Source organism: Cricetulus griseus, chromosome 6, assembly GCF_003668045.3.
Source record: "Cricetulus griseus strain 17A/GY chromosome 6, alternate assembly CriGri-PICRH-1.0, whole genome shotgun sequence".
In the NCBI taxonomy this organism is placed as follows: domain Eukaryota; kingdom Metazoa; phylum Chordata; class Mammalia; order Rodentia; family Cricetidae; genus Cricetulus; species Cricetulus griseus.
The window spans coordinates 149265034-149289481 of NC_048599.1; the positions used below are offsets into that span (position 1 = coordinate 149265034).

The 24448-nt window shown below is 41.9% G+C and overlaps 1 protein-coding gene across 1 annotated transcript in view; it reads right to left on the minus strand.

The window, feature by feature from the left end:
* Window positions 1-24448, minus strand: part of Dennd1a (DENN domain containing 1A) — a 1920886-nt gene that overhangs the window by 1636412 nt on the left and 260026 nt on the right. The window contains 3 exon segments of the mRNA XM_035446997.1: window positions 8080-8133; window positions 11631-11711; window positions 17274-17343. Coding sequence (XP_035302888.1) covers window positions 8080-8133; window positions 11631-11711; window positions 17274-17343 — 205 coding nt within the window.

Sequence of the window (24448 nt, forward strand, 5' to 3'; positions counted from 1 at the left end):
ACTTGCCATGGCACTCCCAACCCAGGTCTTTACCTCTTTCCAGACTACTCTTCTCTGCTCTAAACATGTCCATCTTTTTGACAAGACCCAACTCCATGTCACCACCTTCTGGAAGGGTTCCTGAACTCCACTACCAAACATTCCTTTGTGTTTCCATGGCAATTTGTCCCTACCTAATACAAACTCAGACTGAAGTCTGTTTTTCTACTTGGCTAAGTAACTTTGAGTAAATTACAAACCCCAACATCCAGCAGTTTGTTGAAAGCATAGACCCACCCACACGTGGAGGAGCCACAGGAGAGTGGTCTAGCGACAGGGTAATGGGTGAGGGAGAAAAAGTCACCTGATACAAAATCAGGCTGTGAGTCAAATGAGGTGACCAGCTACTTAGTGCTGGTTAAGGGTCCACAGAAAAAAAGACAGGGTCAGATCTGTGTTTCAACAAGATCTCCTTCAGACTGGAGAGATGGCTCAGCAGTTAGGAGTGCTGGATGTTCTTCCAGAGGATCTGGGTTCAATTCCCAGCATCCGCATGACAGCTCACAACTGTCTGTAACTCCAGTTCCAGAGGATCCGACACCCTCACACAGACATGTATGCAGACAAAAAATACCAATGCACATGAAATAAAAATAAATAAATTAAAAGATATATGTGAGCATATACAAACACACACACACACACACACACACACACACACACACACACACACACACACACACGGTACACAGATGCAGGTAAAACAGCTACACATAAAAATTTTAAAAAAGATCTCCCAAAAAGCCTATGGAGGATGGAAAAAAAGGCAAATGGGAGGCCCTATTAACCACTTAACTAGTTACTGCCTGTTACTGCCATGGTGGAAGGGGGCAGGGAGAGAATCCAGACATATAAACAATTTAGAAGAAAGCTTGAGGCATACATGTGAAAAACACTCTTAACCACAGGACTTGACAAAGAATTAGACTTGGAGGCGGGAGAAGAAAGGCTCTCTGGGCCCATGGCCTCTGATCCCAAGTTTCTGTGCACATCTTCTGTTTGTCTATTTTAGAGTGTCAACCCTCCTAAACAACTACCATGCCTGTAGAACATGGCATTTCTGCTGCCTGTTCCTCTGCTTGGGATCTTAGATCACAGCAACCCCATCAGAGCTAGCCCCTTCATCCTCTGTCAGTTACTGCTAGGGAATTCATATGCCAAGAAGGGAGAACCTTGCTTGGAGGACTCTGGGCTCTGTGTCCTGGTCTTATTACATAGTACCAGTGTGTTTCTAGGCTTAAGGACACTCCTTTCCCTGCTTTCCACCTCACCCAACTCTTGTAGGGCTGGATAGCAGAGATATGAAGGTGCCCACTTCCCAGTCTGGCCAGACTCAACTATAAGGAGGACTTCAGACAATGTAGCACAGAAAGTGAATTTCAGAGGAGGTATGTCCTTGAACTCTTAGCTTCCACTTGTCAATCTGTACAAAAAGATGCTGGTGAAAGTCTCAACCCAGACTAAGAGGGAGTAGCACTGGGCAAACCCCATGCTCCTGAGGAACACTTCCTAATAGCTATTCCTTCCTTATTCCCTGTTGGCTCTAGCACCACCCTAGGTGGCTGGGGATTTCACACTGACTGTGATCCATGCCTGAGGTTATGAAGCAGGTGGAGGTCAGGGGTGGGGTTGGAATGGTTTGGGCCCAGAAGGGGATATCATGTGGCTTAGAGAGAAAGCGTCTTAGGTTCAAATCCATAGGGAAATGAGATAATCCTCAAACCAAAGAACTGCCTTTAAGCTGGGTACTCCTTGGAGCCTTCAAAGCAGATGCTAGTCTGCTTCAGTCTGTCATTTGATTAGTCTTTGAAACTCTCCAGCAGGGTACAGGAATAAAGACTCACTGCACCAGCTCTAGGGGCAGCTTACTAGGCCAGAGGCTTGGTTCTGTCAATGGGTCTCAGGTCCTAAAATAAATGTTACTCAAATGTGTTACAACATGATTTTTTCTTTAAAGAAAGACAGGGTCTTACTATATTTCCCAAACTGGTCCAGAGATCTTGAGCATCAGACATCCTCTTGACTGAGAGCTCTGAGTAGCTAAGAGTACAGGCATGCTGCTGCACCACCGTGCCTAAGTTTTTTAATAAAACAAAACTTTAAATACTTAAGCCATTAAAAAAAAAAAACGGGGGGATTTAAGTTATCTTAGTGGCACCAGATTCTTAAAAGAGAATTACAAATTTTGGGTTCTAAAATAATCTTCCCAAGGAAAAAAAAATCTACAAACTCATTTGAGCAGTCAAATTAGAGAAGGGTATTACAGGAAAGAAAGCAGAGTCATTGAGGTCAGCTCTATCCCTGTGTGCTAAGGGAAAGACCATTAGAATAAACAATTATCTGACAACTCCTAGAAACAATCTCAGTACTTGATAATAGGCCCTCTTGTACCATCTCAACTTTGTTTATTTTTGAAAGTCACGATGACTTCATAAATCTTTTCTATACTATGGTGCATCTTTTGACAAAGTGGAGTCTGGGCAATGTTGCATATAACCATCTGGCTAAACACTATTCTTGCATCATTAACCACTTGGTATGACACTGACCCGATAATTAAGACAGGTTTGTTTAATATTTCAAATTAAGGCCTATATTATTATCCATTAATCAAAAGTAAACTTCAAAACCTGGGGTACCAAACAAACTATCTTTTATACAGCCAGCTTGCAATGTAATTATTACTACATATCTGCCCATGATCTGTGACTTTTTCTTAAAAGCAGGTCACCTGTTTAAAATTTATAAAGATTTATGTTCATTTAATTACTGACTGCATAAAATTTACTCCTACATGTGTTATCAACATAGACACAAAAACCCTGATGAGCAATTACATAGTAATCATATTTTTTTTGTATGTGTGTGAAAAGCAAGAAAACATTTTTACAACAAAACTGGAGAAATAATGAGAATTAACTTCAACAAGGAGCTAAAAGTGGAAAGAATTAATTTTCCACATTTGCTTTTCCTTAACAATTTGAAGACAAATTGGTACAAAAGCCAGCTGTAAGGAGCTGTTCTTTTCCCTTTCTCAGGGCCGGGTGCTTTGTTAGTTCATTCATTCATCCAATCAGCCAGCCAGCCAGCCAGTCAGCCAGTCATTGATAGCATATAGTTTTATGTCAAGCAACTACAAGCTCCAGGTACCAGTCCTTCATCCTTAAAGGAGAAGTGGCATTAAGCAGATATCCATGTCATTAATCATACTGCTTACATTGATGGTCTTGTAGGGTAGGTAGTGCAGGTGGCACTGGAACTGGGACCCAGAAGCATCTCTGCACTGGAATTAGACTCACCCAAGTGTGAACCCCTTTTTAGCTGGATAAGTGAATTTACAGCTCTGGGTCTCCCTTCTTTTTCAGAGGGGCTAACAACCACACCACTGGCTCGTGTAAGAGTTTAGGATGCAACAAATAATGCCTGGTCTGAGCCACACTCGACATTAAACAAGTACTAGAACTTCCTTCTTTACACTTTCTGGGGTCAGAAAAACAGAACGCTGTTAGGGCAAATGTCCCAAAGGCCATGTGCCCTTCAGTCGCTTACTTTCTTAAATTTAATTCGACCCTTCTATGACAAGCATTGGGCTCCCACACTACATTCACCACACCAGCAATGACAGGAACCACAAAGAGCCTTTTGTGGCTCCATGAAAGACATATCCCATGAAAGGATGACACTAATTTGTACAACTAAGAATGTCAGCTAACATTCAGAAAAAACAGCCCCAGGGAATCACACTGGGACCTCAAGGAGGTCAGAACTAGAATACCCAGGAAACCAGAACAAGAAGAAAAATTCTGGTGGCACTCAGCACTATCCTTGGAACTTAACATTTAAGACTTCTTTTGCTCCACATATTCCTGTTTATTAGATAAGAATGCTGAGGTCCAAGAAAACAAGAACCCAAGAGCCCAGGCTAGTGGGGCCCTGTGTCTGGCTGTTTCCAAAACCCACATTCTTTCTATGACAGCAGATTGCATCACATTAACAACCCCATGGTTATTGCTTGTTTCAATTTGCAATGCAGCAATTTAGTCATTTTAAATTAATCCTTGAAAAATCACCAAGAGATTAAAATGCAAATTTTGAAAAAGCTAGAGCTCTATGGTGATTTTGTGTCAAACCCACACAAATTGGTCTCACAAAAGTTCAGTGTCTCCTGAGAGGAAAAGCTTCCTTGCTTTGTTGTGTATTTCAGATATGAAATATCATTTCTTTCTTTTTTTCTCATGAATATCACCAGTCAACCCCAGGGGGTCAAACCTTGGAACCTGGGTTGCTACACCCCACTGACCTGAAGACTAAGGCTAGCAACCAGAGCCTATGAGCTCTGGGCTCTGTGCATGTGAAATGGAGCTCACGTCTACCTCTCACAGAGTAGCTGCAGGGATTAAAATGGAATGGTGTGCATTAGGAGACTGGCAGATTGGTACTACTATTCTGCTCAGAAACAAACAAGACCAGCCCTCTACTGGTTTGCAAAGGAGGATTTAGGGGACAATGGGTCATACACAGGGAATTGGTTCATTAGTGGCAAAACCAGCAGAGAAAAATCTAAATTTCAAAAATCGTGGGGGCAGGGGAGGAAACATACAGCACAGCCAGGAACTGGAGGTGGTATTATGGAGAGGACAGTTTAAACAAATGTTTCTAATCTCAGCAGTTACGGTGCTGAAAATTAGGGAATTATAAAAAAAAAAAGTTCAGTGACTTTAAAACCAAGTTCTTAAGGAATTCTTGGCCCTTAAAAAAAAGATGAGTCAGACGTAAGTAACCATTGTTATTATGTTATTAATTTAGCATAGAATAACATGACAATGTACCTACATATTTCCTCTTCTCCCTGATCCCACTAGGGAAAGTCAAGTAAAAGCATTTTCAAAGTTATGAATCCTGAAGAATAGCAGAGAGGTATCAATCTTCTAAACTCTAAAAAGATGTTATTAATGAACTGGTTCTCAACTTGAGACCCCTTATCACTGAGAGCACACTGGGCAATTCTTGGAGACATTTCTGGCTGTCATGGTTTGGGGGTGGAGTGAGGAGGAGAATAATAACAACAACATAGTGAGTACTGCCCAAGGATGCTCAAAAAAATTATACAATGCATAAGACAGACATAGGCAACAAAAGATTACCTGGTCCAAGGTGACATGAGTGTTAATGGAGGATGAAAAGGAAAGCTGGATGCTAAGGTTGAGGTGGGTGGGTGGACATGTCAAAAAACACCCAGCCCTACACACAGAGCCCCACGAAAGCTCAGGAAGTAAAGTTGATCAGCCTCTAAAGGTTAGGAAAGGGCACAAATGAAATGGAAGTCATTCATTCCCAAGATTCTTCTCTTAAGCTCCCAGCTCCTCAGTTGGCCTCCTGCACCTGTCCATCTCAACCAGAAGGATCTGGGGTTACCAGATACAGCTGAGGATGGTCAAAATGGCACTAATTAGAAAAGGGGACTAAACTAAGGTAACCATACCACATGTTGTCACCTTATAACCCACTCAGCTTCCTTAGCACTGGTAATAAACACCCACTCTCCAAGCAGAAGAAAACTGACTGGTCATGAGCAAAAGGATAATGATACAGGAGACTCTACCTCTGTATTTAGTCACACCAGTTCTAAGGGGTCCTTTTGGGATCAAGCTATGCTCATGAGCACAGAACTTCAGGTCTGATGTTTAGGTCTCACTCTTAAATGTGACAAGGCAAACATCTCAGACAAAGCTCTACAAGAGATTCACAGACAAACAGAAGCCAGGTTAGAGTGTGAGATGATGTGGGAGCTGCTGATGTCCACTGACAAGCCTGGAAAATGTAAGAACAACAGGAAGAGGAGAAAAAGAATTAGAATTAATTTTTAAATCTGGGTATAAAAGTCTTCCAGATGAGGTTTGAAAAAAAAAAAGAAAGAAAGAGAGTAAGATGGCCAAAGTAGGAAATTTAAAGGAATGGAAAAATTGAAGAGAGCAGAGGTCAGTCTAAAAGAGAAATGTGGAAAACAGGAGAGAAAATGAACATTAGAAGATCAATCAGGAGGTTTAAAACCTACCTGCCATAGAAAAGAGAAATGAAGATTAGACAAACAGTAATATGAGAGTAGTATATGAGAGTAGTTGTCAGCTGTGAGTTCCCAAAGCAGATAAGATGACAATGGCCAGGACTATGGGTGGAAACAGACCTATTAAGGCACATTATTGTTCAATTTCAGGATATTAGAGGACAACAGATCATAAAAAATAATAATAGGGATCAAATTGGCCAAATCTCCTATGCTACAAGAGTAAGAAGTCAGTTAACTTGTCTTCACATTTCTTCATATTATGTTTATCTTAACCAGTCAAACTCTGCTAAAAACAAACTTATTTTACAGTTTCCATATTTATTAGATGTTTATGTATCTTTTTAATTTGTTTTAAATATACATTTTGATTCCTCCCACCAGCCTCTCCCAATTCCCCTCCCTCTAATTTATCTTTTCCAGTTCTTAAGAAAGTCTTCATTTGCAATATTACCTTAACAATAAATTAAATATTTTTTCTAGTTTTGGTTTGTGACTTTTTCTGATCTCTTGAACAGATGTTTTACAGTGCTTTAGAGAATACCTAGGTCCTTGCCCACATTGAGCAAGTGCTGTGTACTGAGCTATATGCCTAGTACTTTAATTTCTTGAATTCAAACTCAACTTCATTATTCTTACATAAGCATTCAAGGCTATGAATTTTCCTTTTTGGAGTGTGTTTGGCCACATTATTTTAAACAGAAAGGAATTTTGGCATCTGCTATAATACAGATAAACTTTAAAGACATTATGCTAATTGGAATAAGGCAGACACAAAAGGACAAACAGTATATCGAGGTGGTGGCGGCACACGACTTTTATGCCAGCACTTGGGAAGCAGAGGCAGGCAGATCTCTAAATTAGAGGCCAGACTGGTATACAGAGCCAGTTCTCTAAATTAGAGGCCAGACTGGTATACAGAGCCAGTTCTAGAACAGCCAGAGTTGCACAAAGAAATCCTGTCTCAAAAACAAACAAACAAACAAACAAACAAACAAAATAAGTGTACCATTCCACAGATGCGTGGTGCTTGAAAGCAGGCAGAAATCACAGTTAGAATAATGGTTCCTACGAACTGATGGCTATGTGTTGCTAGGTCCAGAGCTGTAATCTTCAAAGATGAAAACTCTGGAGACCAATAGAATGTGAACGTTTTCAAAACTACTGACTGTATGCTCTGAAGTAGATAGCACAGTACTCAAAAAAACTGACTGTGTACTCTGAAGTAGATAATACAGTCAACTTCATGCTACCTACATTTTACCAAGGACCTTGCTGGTAGCTGCTCTAGGCTTTACTCTACATTGTATGATTTACAATCACAGTAAAATATTTTGCAGCTGTGCCCCAAGGTAGACAGGTCACTCAGCTTATTGGGGGGGGGGGCAAACAAGAACCAACAGATCCGTCACTGTAGCTCACTGCTTCCCTGCCCTTAGAAGGTGAGGGTGAGCATTCTCCTATTTCACTTACCATTATGTGAAGTGCTTTCTGAGAAGTGAACATAGAAACGAGTGTACTTACACACACCTGCCCTAATAAACATTTGCATGGGAACTTTTTGCTAAGAACATCTCATCTTATGATAAGAGAATTGAGAACCCAAATCTACTTTATAAAGAACACCTAAGTTCCCTCTAATGGAGTATTATTCAGTTGACAACAATGATTCTTAACAATGAAAATGCTAACATGCTCTTCTAATAGGGGATTTTAGGTATGTAAAAAATGTCCTAAAAAGACTAGAATGAATATCAACTGTTAATAAGTGATTACTTTTGAGAAATATGAAGAACACCTCTCCTTGAGTCTGAACTCTGTAGATATTTCCAATTTGCTTTTGCTACTTATAATCCATTGTTCTCTTTATATTTCTTTTAGCAATCTACTACAACTATACTTGAAAATATATCCTTTTGTTTTAAAAACATGAGCAGTAAACAAGTAAGTGTCATGCCCCCTTTCCACATACTTACATTCTCAGGTATGCTGGGAAGCTCTCTGGTATCAGGCACAGTGAAGTACGAATGCTGTAAAAGAAAAAAAAAACACACACACACACACACAAGCTGCATATTCTTTCAGGATGAGCTAACTAATATATGATTCCAAATTTGTTAAATGTTCTGAACATCTCTTTAACTCAGATGTGTTTTCTTGTAGTAAACATCCACATTATAGCTGCTAAGGCTAATGTTGGACCAAGCTAGGGGCATTAACTCATCACCATGAGAGATGAATGTCTTTGGGAGACATAAATGAAAAATTCAAAGAAGCTGAAGTCTGAATCCCCACCTGGTATTTGCAGATTTCTGAACACAAAGAAGTGGCCAGTTTTGTAATTGATTGTTCAATGGGGCAGTGGACACTTAGAAACCAGATAACCCTAGATTCAGTCACTAAGTGACAGAATGTCTCCACCAATCCTGCAATTTCACTTTGGCATTTGAGGTCACATCAATCTATACTGTAGTCAAAATCTGCTCATATGATGTTCACGATAGTCCCAGCTAAAGGCAACTCCATCTGAAATGATACGGATGGTTGCCAGTGGAGGATGAGTTCCTGACTTACAGTGTGATTATCATGGAAGAGAGCTGGAGCCTGGGTGGGGAAGACTTCAAAGATGTATAATGAGGATCCTCCATGCTTGTACCAAGCCTGTGTCTCTTAAGTTATATGAAAACTGGCCGAACTAACACTGCCTCCTCTGCTGCGTTTTTCGAGACAGGGTTTCTCTGTATTGTTTTGAAGCCTGTCCTGGAACTCACTCTGTAGACCAGGAAGGCCTTGAACTCAGAGAGATCCATCTGCCTCTGCCTCCCGAGCACTGGGATTAAAGGCGTGCGCCACCAATGCCCGGCTTCTCTACTGTTTTAAAGGCTCAGAAGACAATGGTAAGTGGAATTGGAAGGCTGGACTGTGAAAGGCCAGAGAAGCTTAAGTGCAGAAAGGTTCAATTCAGCCATGGCTCAAGTTCAAATAAGGACCTTTCCCCCAAGCACTTGTTCCTGGGTAATAGGAGAGTAAGTGAGTTTCTAAGAAATGGATTGTACAGTCTTTCTAAAACAAAGGGTCCTGGAGACAATGAGCTGCTTGTCTGACACTCAAAAGAAATTTACTGAATACCTGCTTATGTAAAACATTTCAATAAATACTAAAAAAAACATCACTTCTATTTGCCACAATAAAATTTGAAAATAGTTATCTCCATATTACAAATAAATGAATTAATGTTCAGAGAGGCAAATAGTCTAAGATGATTCAATGAGTATATGGAGGAACTAGGATGGACCCAGAGCAGTGTAACTAACCACACCCAGGTCCTTTCCGCTGTATCACTCTTATGTTTGTGCTTTTATTCGCCAATATAAAGGAGCTTGAGTAAGCACTTCATACATGAGGCATTTAGCACACAACAAATGGTACTTTACTTATTTATTTATTTATTTGGACACAGGGTTTCACTATGTAGTTCTAACTGGTCTGAAACTTGCTATATAGACTAGACTAGTTTTGGCCTTGCTCTGATCCTCCTGCCTCTGCTTCCAGAATGTTGAAATTACAGGCATGTACTACCACAACCAGCTTAACAAATGGATTTTAATACACTATTATTATTGTTTAAACTGCTAGTTTGTATTTCTGTTTTCTTAATAACCTACATCACCTACAGGAACATTCTCTTGTAGAAAGTGGCTAAATAAACAAAGCCCAGTCTTGGCATTTCACCAATATTTTAGGATTTCTATTACAAATGAGATGCTAGCCCTTCAAAAAGAAATGCATTTTGGGAAGAAGACTGTCCAGTGAAGAGGGGGAATCAGCCTTTATAGATGCAATGGATTGTAAAGAGTGAGCTGGCAGAACTCTAAACCAACTAGTCCCCAGGCTGTCCTTGGAGATTCTGTCTTGCTCCATTGCCCATGAAATGCTGGAGACCAAGGGAGGTCAGAAACATTCCTAGAATCCACTGGAATGAAACAGCTGCACACCCAAAAGTTCCTCCTGCCCCTGAACTGGCTTGTCCTTGAGGCCTGACAGCATGCTGCCTGTGCATTTGGGGAAGGAGTGGCCCTTCCTCCCAGGCAGCTGGTGACCCAGCCAGGCTGCTCCACAGCTACCTGTCAGGTGTTATTACAGGCTGAAGTAGTGAGATCAAGCTGCTTAGGAAAAAAGACTGAGACAAAGGCAGTGCTGCTCTGCTTCAGTGATAACTGGGAATACAGCAAACTTGCTCATCTTTTCTGGCAGTCCCTACTCTCCCATGAGCAAATCATCCATAAGAAAATTCCTTCCCTCTTTCCCACTTTCCACCTCCCTCCCTACCTCTGTCCCTTCCCCCTCTCAGCTCAGCATTATAAAAGCTAGGCCATTATTTCTAAATCACAGATGTTCCATGTATACCTTTCCCTCTCTAAAGCTTTGCTCTACAGCATAAGAATGTTAACATTTACATTGGGAACAATTTTGAACATCAGAGGTGTATATTTAGTAGGAATTACGAACATAAAATAGATTTGTTATTGTTATCATTATTGGCAATACTGTGGCTTTTCATGCCATTTTGGCAAAATCCATTAGTTTGCCTATGGAATCAGACACCTTCCAGATCCCTGAACCCAGCACTGTATCTGCTTCTTGAGAATCTGGAAGAGAAAACTCTCTAACCCATAAGGAATGTGGGGTAGGGAGATGGGTCTGTATGACTGTGGGTGCCTGGCCAAAGGATGTCTACCACAAAATTCTGATAAGGGCAATTTGACAGCTTCCATCTAAGAGATAAAATAACTTAGTAACTGAATTATAGAAAAAAATCCTACACACCCTTTCTGATGTTCTATCTGACAGATAAGGAAGTTAAGCCTGTATAGTTAGAGGTCTTGATTTAAGTCACTTCAAGCACTAGCAAAATAGCAACTGGAACAGAAATTCCCACCAGTTGGCTCAGAGGAATTTCTACCTTGGCACACTGTACAACGTGCAGGATGTATCTCAAAGCACTCAAAGAAACAATGACTGCTGTAGGCCAGGACCTATGCTGAGACCTCTCACTCTGTAGTCAAAGGACAGAGACTGGAAACCAGTTTACTCCCACAGGATAGAACTGAATCTCCAAGACCCTAATCCATGCCAGGGGATTAGGGTCAAAGAGAATGCCTAATTCAGCCTGTGAGGTCAGGGGAGAATTTCGCAGGAAACAGAATCAGAATTGGTTTTGAAGGATACACAAATTAACAGGTAAACAGGAGAGGTAGTGTTGAAGATTAAGGATCCGGAATGAGCTTTAGCTGTGACAGAGAGTAATACAGGTGGTCAAAGATGGGATAAAAATATTCATCTGTGTCTAAAAATATGAGTGGTCATTTGGGAAGCATCTAGTCTTCAATGATTCTCAGAGAGAGGGAGAATCCCACACCCCAGCTTGCCTTGAACTCAGGCTCAGGCTAAGAGTGTGGGTCTGACCTCCTCTGAAGGTCCATATATACATGCTTACTTGGGGTGGCCACCATTCTTCTTCACTTACCACACTGAGATGAACAGACACTCCGGGGTCAGGGATGGGAAGTCGGTGCAGAGTTTCAAGAAGTTCATTCCACTGACTTTCCTGAAAGAAAGAAAAAGCCCAAGTGACAAAAGCTGATCCTGCAGTAAGGTCTGGATGCATAGAGAGACAGGTGGGAGACACTGGCCCCATGACAGAAATAGGTTTGATATTCAAGTAGGGTTGGATAAAAGACATTGCTTATGGCTCAAACTTAAGAGCCAAGCAGATCCTCCCACACCAAGTTTGACATTTTCTATTCAGTCAGACACCTACCATGACCGCCTTTTATGGATCATATACCATAAGCTCTCAGCACATCTATCCCTTCAATTCCATAGCAACAACTTCTAAATGCAAACAATCTGAGTTTCCAGGGCGGGGGTGGCTGGGAGAAATAATAATGACACTGTGGATCTTGACTTCATCATCATTACCCTCAATTAATTTTATTGAGTGTACACTGGGTACATGTAGCAGTCTCCAATTATGGAAAGTTAGAAATGACGCAAGTTCATATTCGATACAGGACAGCAGTCGCACATTTTAATTAGGGAAACTGAGCAGCTGAATAACATACAAAGCACCACAAATTATTCGACTCAAAACAGATTCGCCTTTAAGATGCTCAAAACAACAGCACTCATAAAAGATTCAAAAGCCACTTCTACCCTGTGGGATTCTGTGTGCTAACAGAAGAAAGTTAAGTTTACACAGGCAGCCATGTCCTAACTGCTGGATCCTTCTAGCCACTCACTTAGGAAGTATGAAGGTCTGAAGAGTGAAGCACTAGTCTCGTATTCGACAGTAGGATGCACAGCCCAGGAGGGAGGCAGGATTTCTGTGTCCAAGTCCACAGCCCTCTCTGGCTCTGGCAGGGAGCCTGAGATGAAAGGGATGAACTTACTTTACAAGCTTGATTCAGTATGTGTTCTGACAATCAAGTTTCTTAGAGGACATACAAACTTGAGGGTGTGTGCACAGGGTTAGTTTTGCTTGCTAACAGTCTCACACCTACAGAATAATTCTAGAAACAGACAAAGGCCCTTTCATTTCCTCGATTATTGGAGAATGAGTTGTTAGCATTATATCTCATCATCATCTACACACACACACACACACACACACACACACACACACACACACACACACACACAACCACCCAGCCACCCTTCCTCCAAACAACCACATTTAATCACCACAGCCAGGAAACATGCCACAGCACATCATTGCCATGTAACCCTGTCCAGCTGTGCTGAACACGTCCTCATGGCAATCAAATCAGTTTAGAAGCATGAATGGAACTTGAGCAGGGCTGACTCTTGTAGGAAAACCCTTGTCTTCCCTAGATCTGCAGGACCTTGACCACCCATTTTGCACAATGAGTCTCAGCTGTCAGATGTCAGATCCTCATGAATCTCAGCTTGTCCTTTATTGAGGATGTATTCCTACCCCTCGACTATTTAATCTCAGATCTCTATTAGGCAACCCCTCCTCTGGCATTTAACTGCAAGTATTCCATCCCTAAAGCTTCGAATCTAGCTGTTTATTATTTACCTTACTACAACTGAATAAGATTTATTTGCTGTCAGTATTTGTCTTGATGCTCCAGAATAAGATAACTGGAAACCTCTTGGCCCTTTACCTTACTTTTGTATCTTGAGGACATGTCCCCATCATATTTTGAACTTTAAGTTGGGGCACAAAAGATATTTTAGCATCACCTTACACTTTTCCTACATGAGTCTTAGAAGTAGTCTTGTCTTTACAGAGCCAGGGCTCCTTTCCTTGGGAGTATTTGTAAGCCAAGTCTGGGAGCCATGTCTGCTTTTGTTTGCTATTCCTTGGGAAAGCTGACACCAGGCCTCCAGTGGTCAGAGCCATCAAGTGTCACACACATAGGCCACCACATGCACTTCACATCTCAACATACTTTTCTCTCCACACACTTAAAACCTTAGCCTCACAATAATGCTTCCAACTGCAAGCCAACACAGGAGTCACTCCTGTCCCTTCTCTTTGCTGTCCCTATCTTAGGGTAGGCCTTCCTATCTCATGCTCTGGCACCAAGCACTGGGTTACCACTGCTGCTTCCCTTCCTGTTTGGATCTCTGCAGATCCCACTGAATTCCCACATCTCACATCACACCCACTCCCACTCTCCCCCCTCCCCCCACACCTTCATCTCCTTTAGCTCCAACAACCCAAGTAGGCTGCTGCCTGGATCAGGTTTCTTGCCATTCCTTTCATGCAGATTTCCTTTCTGTCCTATTCAGGGTCTGATAACACAGGGGCCAGGACCTACACAGAAATCTCCATGCCCCACCTTAGGCTACAAGACTTGGTGACTCTCATTGGTTACACATATGCCTTCCCAAATAGAAGCTTGCCTCATCCAACAATCCCATAACTTCTGGATGGGAGAAGGCTGTTTTAAGGGAACAAACATACTGGTTTTGTTTGGGTCTTGGTTTCCACATGTATATGATGCATGCATGTGTTCTTATGTTTGCATGTGCACGTGGAAGCCTCTGGCCAATATTAGGGATCTTCCTAGATTGCTCTCCACTTTATTTTTAAGACAAGGCTTTCAGTGAATCCAGAGCTCATTTATTCAGCTAAGGTTTATGTCTAATGGGCTCCAGGGATCTGCCTGCCCTCCTCCTGAGTGCTTGGATTAGATGCAACAGCTGTTGTGCCTGTTTTCTGTATGGGTGCTACAGATCCAAGTTAATGTCTTCATGTGTGTTGACCAGGTATATTGTCAGCTGAAATAGCCCTTCCTTTCATCCTGTTCTCATCTGGTAGTCAACATCTTTTGAATAAGCCAGTGGTAGACAGAGTCCTTACTCTGCATTATCAGAAGTCCTTTGGCCAGAACAAACTTTGTAGGCACCCTGAGTCAGAAAAAATAGACTCCAGTCAACTAAGCCATGTGACTGATCTCAGCTTCCCATACAGCATAAGGCTGAGGTCTCACCAGGCTCAGAGGACAAATGCACTGATCCCACAGGGTTATCCTCAGTTTACAGCACCCCTCCTTATCCAAGATTTCCCTCCCTCCATCTCTCCTTCTTTCCCTCCCTTCCTCCTTTTCAATTTCTTTGAGACAAGGTGTCATGTAGCCCAGATTAGTTTCAAACTCACTTAACCAGCAAGTGAGACACTAGCTGCCTGAATCTCCATTTGTAGTTAAGGATGGTTTTGAATTCCTGATCCTCCTGGCTGCCTCTCAAATGCTAGGACTATGGGTATATGCATTTTCAGATAAAATTTCGAAAGTGTACTACATTGAACTATTGTTTTTAAAAACTAAAGGGTGGGGTACGAAAACATGAGTTGATGCCCAGTTCAAAGACAACATGTTACATACTTTTATTTATTAAAGATATATTTCAAATTGAGTGGAAACCTGAATGTCTGACCAAAGCTAAATGTGCATCAGAAATCGATGAACAGATTTCAAGGCAGCCTGCTACCTCATTCATCAAAGACACATGCTCTTCTATGATAGAATTCCTGACCTAACAATTCCTTTCACACTGAGTGTGATGAGTAAGAAGCCATTTCTATGAACCATTCCTGCCATCTGTTGTGACCTCTGGAATATATTTGCTACTGAGTACAACTCACTCAAAGAAAATATTTATCCATTGTATACTCAGTTTCCACTCCCCCACCCCAAACAACATTTCCCAAAATAATGTTTCAGGGAACCCTGCAAATCAGTCTTTTGTTTGTCATGGATTAAAAAGGGGTTGAGGTAAAAGCATCAAGTAACCAAGGCACCCCAATGTGGGCCTCCTGAGAGCCTATATAATGTGAATCATATGGGAAAAAATTAAAACAAACACAGATTTGTGACCCTTTAAGCCCAGTAATACAGAACTATAATTATTTAATAGAATATTAAATATTTTCACATCTAGGATACTATAGATAAATCAAAAGGAAAAGTACTTATGGCATTTTACAACTATGCTATATCACTTTAGCTTGAAATGTTGCCCTTTACAAAAAGAAAAACACAAGAAAACAGGTATACAAGCAAATATTCAACTTGCTAATAATAGTGAGATTTTTTAACTTATCCAATAAATGACAAGTTCAACAAATGTTATCAGTGACAATGTTGGAATCAATTGTGTTGCAAACAGTGCATTTTAAGAAAATAGTGCAATTCTTTTGGAAAGCAGTTTGGCAAATGTTTTATAAATACTTATGCCCATACCAAGTTTACAATTGTCTATCTAGGATTCCTTTCTTAGAGAGATAATGAAAACTGAAGTTTTTTTTTTTTGTTGTTTTGTTTTGTCTTGGTGTTTTTGAGACAAGGTTTCTCTGTATTGTTTTGGAGGCTGTCCTGGAACTTGCTCTGTAGACCTGGATGGCCTCAAACTCAGAGATCCGCCTGCCTCTGCCACCCGAGTGCTGGGATTAAAGGTGTGAGCGACCAATGCCCGGCAAGAAAATATTTTATATTCAAAGACTGGTCTCCCTCTTTCTGTATGTCCCCCACCCCTGTGTGTCTGTATGTGTGTGAGGCGGTTATCTGTGCACGTGTCACATGTGTGTTTATGTGTGCATGTGCATATACACACATGCACACACAACATAGTCACCGGTCAGAGGAGACATTGGGTGTCCTGCTCTAATATTATCTTTTCCTCTTGAAATAGGGTCTGCTACTGAAGCTGGACCTAGGCTGGTAGACACCATGCCATAGAAATCCTCTTGTCTCTACCTCCAACATTGCTAGGGTCATAGGGGCACACATAGTTGCCTCTGGTCCTCAGATTTTTACTAGGGGTTTAAATAGAGGTTTTCAGGATTGGACAGGAAGCACTCTTCCACAGAGTCATTTCCTCAATCCTTTGTACTGCTTATAATAATGAAAACAAAAATCTCAAATAATTAAAAGACCCCCATAAGAAGGAAGTGTTTTGATGAGCAAAGGTATAGCTATAAAAAAATACTTATATGATATTTTCAATACTGTTGAAGAAATGATTCTATGTCAATACTTCCCAAATAGGCGGGCTATAAAAGTTTTAAATACTGATCCAGACAACCTTTGTTGCCATGGATGAGAGCTGAGGTTAGCACAGCATTTCTCTCAAAGGTAATTAAGGTACAGCAGAACTGTTAAAGGAATTTTCAGACCCTTACAAGAATTACTACAAAAATGCCACAAAACTTTATTAAAATGGGGATGTGGCAGCTGTTAAGCTACCTGCCAGTTAAGTGATCTGTAACATGGCATGAGCAATTCAGCTTCATGCCTTTGAGAAATTATAATTGAATACTTAGTGTGCTTTCAGGGTTGTTGAGAAAATTTGACACTAATGCTGGGAGCATGAACTGTCTAGTTATTATTTCCTTCCTTCAAAAGAAAAAAAAAAGAGTAAAAATTTTAGCAATATTTATTTTGGGGATGACGTGAGGCATATTAGGTGAGAAGTGATTTTCTTTTCCCTTCCAATATTTTCTGAATTTCTCAACATTTCAAGGATAAGCATGCATTACTTTTTTCGTAAGTGTTTTAGTAAAATAAAAGGCACACATTACTTTCACAATCATCAAACATTTACCTGTTAAAATAATTATTTTTTAAATGGCAATTACCTGTTGTTTTGTTGTGTAATCTGCCAAGATATTAAGGAGCTTATAAAACACCTCGAACCAGGGGAGGTAGCTGAGGAAGACAAAGAAACAAAAGAATTGTTAGCATGCAGGTCAAAAGCCACAATGAAGGTTTAACTCAAACCAAAACATTTCAGGTTTTCTCTACATCCTGAAGGTGCTAGCCATGACTGAGATAAACCCAAACTGCTTAAATATTAATTATTTCTGGGTTATAAAATAATGCCTGTGTGAGGCAGAACACTAAATGTCCATTATGAATTATTCCTGTGCCTCAAAACTAGAGTAGCTTCACAGAGAGAAAATTCAAACTAGAGTCTGCAGTGAAGCACCATGTTTGAGTAGCTAGGCGTGTCTCCTATCATCCCCACACTCTCTAGGAAAGCTCCTGTTCCATTTCTCATGATTGGACACACAGCAATGAACAGCATGCCCATGGTTGGCCTCTGGGTCCCACATGCCCTGCACAACAAAAACCAATCATGTTAGTCCACCAGAGACCTCCCACCTCTACTGGATATGTGGTTTCCTGGCTGTAGCATGGACGGATAACGCAGTTCCCTTTGCCATCAAGCAGGTCCTGACCATTGCTCCTCTGATTTCACAGGACTGTCTGCCAGCAGAGCTCACTCTCGAAATTGACCCTCTGTGTGGCTGTCAGAATGGCTTATCAAAAATGGAAGTCTGGATGGGCCTGGCTAGAGAGGGCAAAGCTGCAACGGCAGCCAATGATCTGCAACCTGAGGTTTCTTCCCCCTAGCCCTTCTTGCCTTCCTAGCACTCAACTCCTCTGATGACCAAAAAGACAAAGTGAAGAAGGTTGGCCTAGGGGTTAGAGGGTGGCAAGTCTGTGTAGTAGACTTGGGGACCCTGTGCCTCCAGCAGCAAGGACATAGACATTTATCTGAGAGGGCACCTGTGGGGCTGAGAGCCAGCACATCCAACATAGGCAACAAAGGACAAGTAGACCTGGTGCAACACCTAGTGCCAGGAGGCCACCTGTGTAACCAAGTGAAGAGAAAAGCCAAGAAAGGCGAAGGAAAGGACTTAGGCCAGTGTCAGAGCCTCTGCCCTCCCTGGGAGCTCTCCTCTCCCAAGCGATAACCCACTAGTGCCTTCTGTAGTCTCATCAGTATTGCCAATGCCTCTGCCCTCTCACTCCCCACACCAAGTACCCAAAGAGGGGAGATACAAGGGAGTCTGGGAAACTTGAGCCTCCCCAGTGGAGGGATGTGATTCCCAGTACCCTCTTTTTGCTTCCCCCCAACTGATACCTGTTACTAATGAATAAATAATATTCATTATTGTGAATGAATAAAATGAACTGACCCCCCTCAACAATCCAAACCAAATAGCACATTCAATTACTGCAGTGGCATCCCATTCCTACAGCCCATGCTCCTCAGGAGGGCTTCTGTAGTTCTCCCTTCTCAGGGTCTTGACCAGTTCTGACTCTTTTTGTCCCCTTCTTTTGTGCCCCAATTCCTTCTTTTCCATAGTGCTCATGCATAAATTACTGCTTGTTCCCTCCTACAGCATAGCACTCAACAGCACTATTGTTTTCTCAACTGACTACACAGAAAAGGGAGCACAGCTTCCTTCACTGTGTCCTGAGCACCAAGACCAACAATGGCACTTGCCTCTATATTCTGAGTTCAGAATTTATTGGGAAACACACACACCCTAGATAAAGACTAGCAGACAGCAAGGGCCCTTAGAGCCATGGAAAAGTTAGGCAGAATTATCCCTACTCCAAGAAGCACACCCTGCCCCCACTTTAAATGCTCTGTTCTCTTTTAGGAAAGTTCCCCAAAACTACTAAGAACAGGCACGTGTGAAGCTTGCTGCTCAGGTCTGTTCACATATATTTTCTGCCATACAAATGGTGTTTGTTACTGATGGGCCTGGATCCGAGGCAGGGTCCAGATGTGATATCCTGCCCGGGAGAGGGGATCAGCACCCTGCACAGATTACTGCTGGAACACTGAGAGTAATAAATGAAGTGAGAGGTAATAGAAAGGACAGATAAAGTGCACGAGCTCCCTCCTATCTGGGATGTCTGTCTGAAGACAGAACATGCTACCGTAAAATTTAAGTAGCTTATCAAAATATACTGATAAGCAACTTAACTTTTCACTTCTATGACAGTATTATCACTTATGTTAATATGTTTCCATCAGCTCTGGCAGCCACATATGGACTCTTCCAGAACAAATGGCTGCTGCCACTCTCCACAGAGTTAGCCCTGGCAGAGCAATGTAAACATTCAAGAGGGATTAGGCATAAGATAACATACTGCCTTCCTTTTCTGCTAACTAAACCTTCATGAGCTAAAAGCCAGTAGAGTAGAATAAGAAAGCCCCCTCCTAAGAAAACCACACAGATTAGAGGACTCTTTGTAAACAAACCCAGCCTGAAAGAAAATACCACTAGGTAAACCCAACAACTAGAAGTCAGAAAAGAGGAAAGGGGTAAGCAGGGGAGATGCAGGCCATAAGAGATGCAGAAGAAAGTAAAGCTCGGCTCGGTTTATGGATAGATACAGGAAGCTGTGCAGCAGGGCAGCCTGCTTCTCTAGGGCTTTGGAACGAGAGAGCATACTCGTCAACTTACAGGCAGAGCCTGCAGCCCTAGTAGCTTCATTTGGCTCATGAGGACTGTCTGGCCCACAGAGCCAGCCCACTTCACTCTATCAGCTTCTGTCTCACCAAAACAATTACTTTGGTTACTGTGGGCAGAACCATTGGCCATGGACTGCTCTGTAGTTAGTTACTCATGAAACCTGGCACTTCTCACTCCTTCTGGCCTGACCAGATACAACTGTTCCCCACATGTTGTCCCCTGTGTGCTGACAGATGAATGTCTAGTGATGGCAGTGCTAGGGTTTTGAAACTAAACCGCAGCTGTCTTCTTCAAAGCATCCCAGCTTCCCCAGCTAGAAGGCCTTGGTTCACAGCTGAGCTCTGTCCGCTGGCACTTCCCATCCTGCTTCATTAGTGCTTGCACCTGGCCACACTACCAGGAAGCTGCAGGTGAAGACATGGAGCCCCACTCCATCCTGTGCATGTCTGTCAGCAGTGAGTAAACAGTGCTTCTCAGTTGACACAGGAAACAATTACTCTATCAGATAGTTCCTTCCAGCCCATCTCGAGGGCCCTAAACTCTTAGGTTGGGTGTACTTGCATCTCCCTGTAAGAGGGCTCAGTATAAGTGTGGTGGGTTCAGTATAAGTGCTAGAACTAAAATGACAAATGACAAAGAAGTTCTAGTCCAGAAAAGAAATGAACATAAGAGAGGGTGTCTAGGTGGGAGAAGCCAGCTATCCTTCCCAAGCTCTGTTACTTCAGGCCTTTGGAGTGACTCAGAATCCTAGTGGATCGTGATCTCCATCCCATCAGCAGAGAGGGAAAGAACAGACATCTGCCTTACAGCCACCAGTCTGAATCCACATTCCTCCACAGTTCAGGTAGCTTGGTCCTCATGTCAATGGGGAAGTGCTGTTTTGTGGGAGTCCACAGAAAATCTTAAAGTTAGAAGAGTTGAAGTAGTGCTACAGAAACCTCTCCATGTGGCCTGATGAGTACAGTGGCCCATGGAAGCAGTGAAGCCCTGGGTTCTAGATACTGATTTAACAATAGCCCACGTCACAATCATCCTTAAATGGCTCCATGGCCTGCACGGACATAAATCAGCTAACCTGAGTGTCAGCACAGGCTGGATGAAAACCTTACACTTTTCTGTGTATTAGCTGGATGAGCTGCTCCCTCCAGAACTGTTCTCAGGAACTGAGTCTAAATGAGGTCCGATACTTGGTCATCTGATCTCCCTTCACTAAATGCATAGTTAGGATAGCCATCTTGTTATGGGCTGCATGTGAGATAGGATTACATGTCTGTATCCAGCCAACCACCTGAGAGAAAGAATGGAAGCTGAAACAGGATCCTGGATGGGGCTCAAGAGGGAAAGAAGGTGAGGACAGCAACAATAATGGTGCAGAAAACCAAGCAGAGCTAAGAGATCATCTGGGAGGCAGCCTGGTGCAGGAATAATGAGAGGAGGGCACTGATGCAGGGCAGTCAGTATGCAAACAGATGACATGGTGTCTATGGTAGGAGGTGGTGACAATTCCATCTAAAGTAATCATCAGTCCAAACAGAGTGAGGGAATGCAGCCATGTGGGAAGGAAGGTGGAGCAGGAGCCTGGTGACATGCACAGGAAGTGATCAAGTAACTAAGTATGCAATAGAAGCCAAGGGTCTTGATATCTGACATGTGAATTAGAAATATGGTTAGGGAAGAAACAAGAATGAATCCTGGCTGGATATAATTGTGAGATAATGGCATACAGAGATAGCTAAGAGATAGAAATAAAAATACAAATGTGCACATTCAGATTACACACACACATAGTTTCTAGATTTCATGACAGAGAAGGCCTGTGACAAGAAATGCTTCAACTATAATCAGCACCCAGAATGCCTAGATGTGTACTTATAAATAGCACTCTTTACTAAGAATAGGGTTCTCTGAAGAAATGTCTGCTTCCAAGGCCAGAGCTAAGAAATGCTTTGTGCCATAAGAAGCAAGGCAGGGTTCAACACATGGTCAGATATTGGGTTAGAAAGCTGAAAGATCAGAGAAGCATAGCAGCCAGTCACTAGAGAGTTCTTACCTCTACCAAGGCTCAGACGAAAAAGGACAATCCTGTCCTTAGTGTGACTGTAGATTGAATAAACTACAATCCTGTTTCCACCCACCTTACATTCCGCTCTAGTGCTGGGATTAAAGGCATGCACAACCATGTCCAGTTTCTAAGGATAACTAGTGTGACTGCTGGGATTAAAGGTGTGTGCCACCACTCACTGCCTGGCCTCTATGGCTGACAAAGGTGGCTAGCTTTGCACTCTGATCTTCAGACAAGCTTTATTTGTTAGATCATAAACAAAATATCACTACAAAATATTTGCTGAGTAATGATGCTACTTGCAGCCTGAAAGTAAGTTTTCACAATAAAATTATGTATCACAGGACAGGCAGAAAGGAAAATCCTGAGGTTAAAAACCTTCATCAAATAACAGAACAGACCAAAATAGTGTGTCACCAGACAGAATGCCACAGAAAACAGCACAACTTTATTACACCCTTGATGTGGAAGCAGAGCCCCATCTCAAGAAAGTATCAGATAAACCACACAGAGGACCATTCTCCAAGAGCCTCTGGGTCCTGTTCATAAAAGTGGAAGTAACACTGAGGAACTGGGCCAGACTGAAGCAAAGACACTACTAACAAAGGCAATGTTAATTCTGAACCTGATTTCTTAAAAAACACGAACAGGAACTGTCCAAACGTTTCATTAACTTTTTCATTTTTATGACTGGCATGTAGTTTTATAAAACAAATTTTTAATGCACACAAAAGTATTTACCTTTATGAGTTATCATATTGCTATATGTCTCAAACAGGGGAGGAAAAAAGCATCCCTTTGTGTTGAGCTTCCAATTTTTTCTGTAAGTTTGTTAGTATTGAAAACAATATAAACAACACAGTGTCTTCTTCCATCAAAAACAACTGGAGTGTACACTGTAATGACCATACCAGAGAGCAGGCACACAATACTGAGAGAACAGTGCTGGCAGCTGTGCAAGCCACTCCTGTTTCTCAGAGGCTACGTTCTAAATGAACTGGGACCAAGTGAGCTGGGAAAGTGGGAAGCAATGGCAGAATGAATAGTACAATGGAGAAACAGCTCTCACAAACAAGGGCTGGAGCAAGGGCAATGGTAAAGGCCAGAGGACATGCAGGACTGGACTAAAGAGACAAGGAAAGAGAAGCAACATCCTGGGGATGAGGATTTAAAGCCAGGAGAAAGCAGCCACTTACTTTTCTCTCAGTAAACTCAGCTCTATCAGAACCACTGTCTGACTTTCTTTCCTGAGAGGAAAATCTTAGCTAATATAATCCAGTAAACCTTAAAACTTGAAAAAGATCAATAAAATACCCTGGCTCTAGTTTAGAAGAAAATAATAAAAGGAATTTATTGTAAATTTTATCAAGTAAATACTTGGGGCATATTATATAGGAAGATAAAATGAAGTTAACAACTGGCTGGCAGGACACTGGACATCTGGGGAAGTGAGTTAAGACTGAGGGCAGTGAGGTGGAGGAGAGGCTCCCTACTGTCCCTGCTGAATTTGAGTTGCTTGTGACTGCAATACCAGGGTGAGGAATTCTCCTCTTGCTTTCTGTCCACATTATTTTGCCAGGATTTATCAATGGCAAAGCATGTTCTGTTAAGGTGACATGCTTTGTACTTAAAGCTCTCATATTAACAATCCCGCCCCACAAAAACTCACATGTGTGTGGTGGCACATAGCCATAACCCAAATAGAGGCTGTAGGATCAAGAGTTCAAGGCCAGCCTCTGATACACAGCAAGTTCAAGACCAATCTCATTTATATGAGATCCTATTTCAAAAATAATATGACAAAATGAAATGCTTAATAAATAAGCAATCCCAAATGTTCAATTTCCAAAGGGGGGGGGAGAAAGACAGGGTAGTATAGCTCATGCTGAGAAGACAAAGGAGCCTGACATCCTCACATGTGTTCAGTTTTAATACTTCCTGCCACTGCAACTTCAGAACAGTCTCTCAAAGGCTTAGGGACCCATTGATAAAAGCAGCAACCAGGGCTAGAGAGATGGCACAGTGGTTAGGAACACTGGCTGCTCTTCCAGAGGACATGAGTTCAGTTCTCAGCAGCCAGGCAGGGTGGTTTACAGCCACCTGTAACTCTAGCTCCAAAGGATCTGACACCCACTCCTGGACTCTGTGGGTATCTGCATTCACATGTGGATATGCCCATATATACAGACACAGGCCTACATATAATTTTAAAATAACAAAAATAAAGATTTTAAAAAGAAGTAACCAACTACATTGCTCAACATTTTTAAGCATTAGCAATGACAGCTAATTTTTGCCTGAGAAATTTTTATGTTGCCCAGGCATAATAGTGTGTAAAACAGGTATACAAACCAAACATTTAGCAAGAATAAATCATAAAGAAATTAATCCTTAGATATTCCTCAGTAAATATGTAATTTACCATTTACTAAATATAAGAGCAAATTTGCATACTAATCAGATGGCTGTGCGT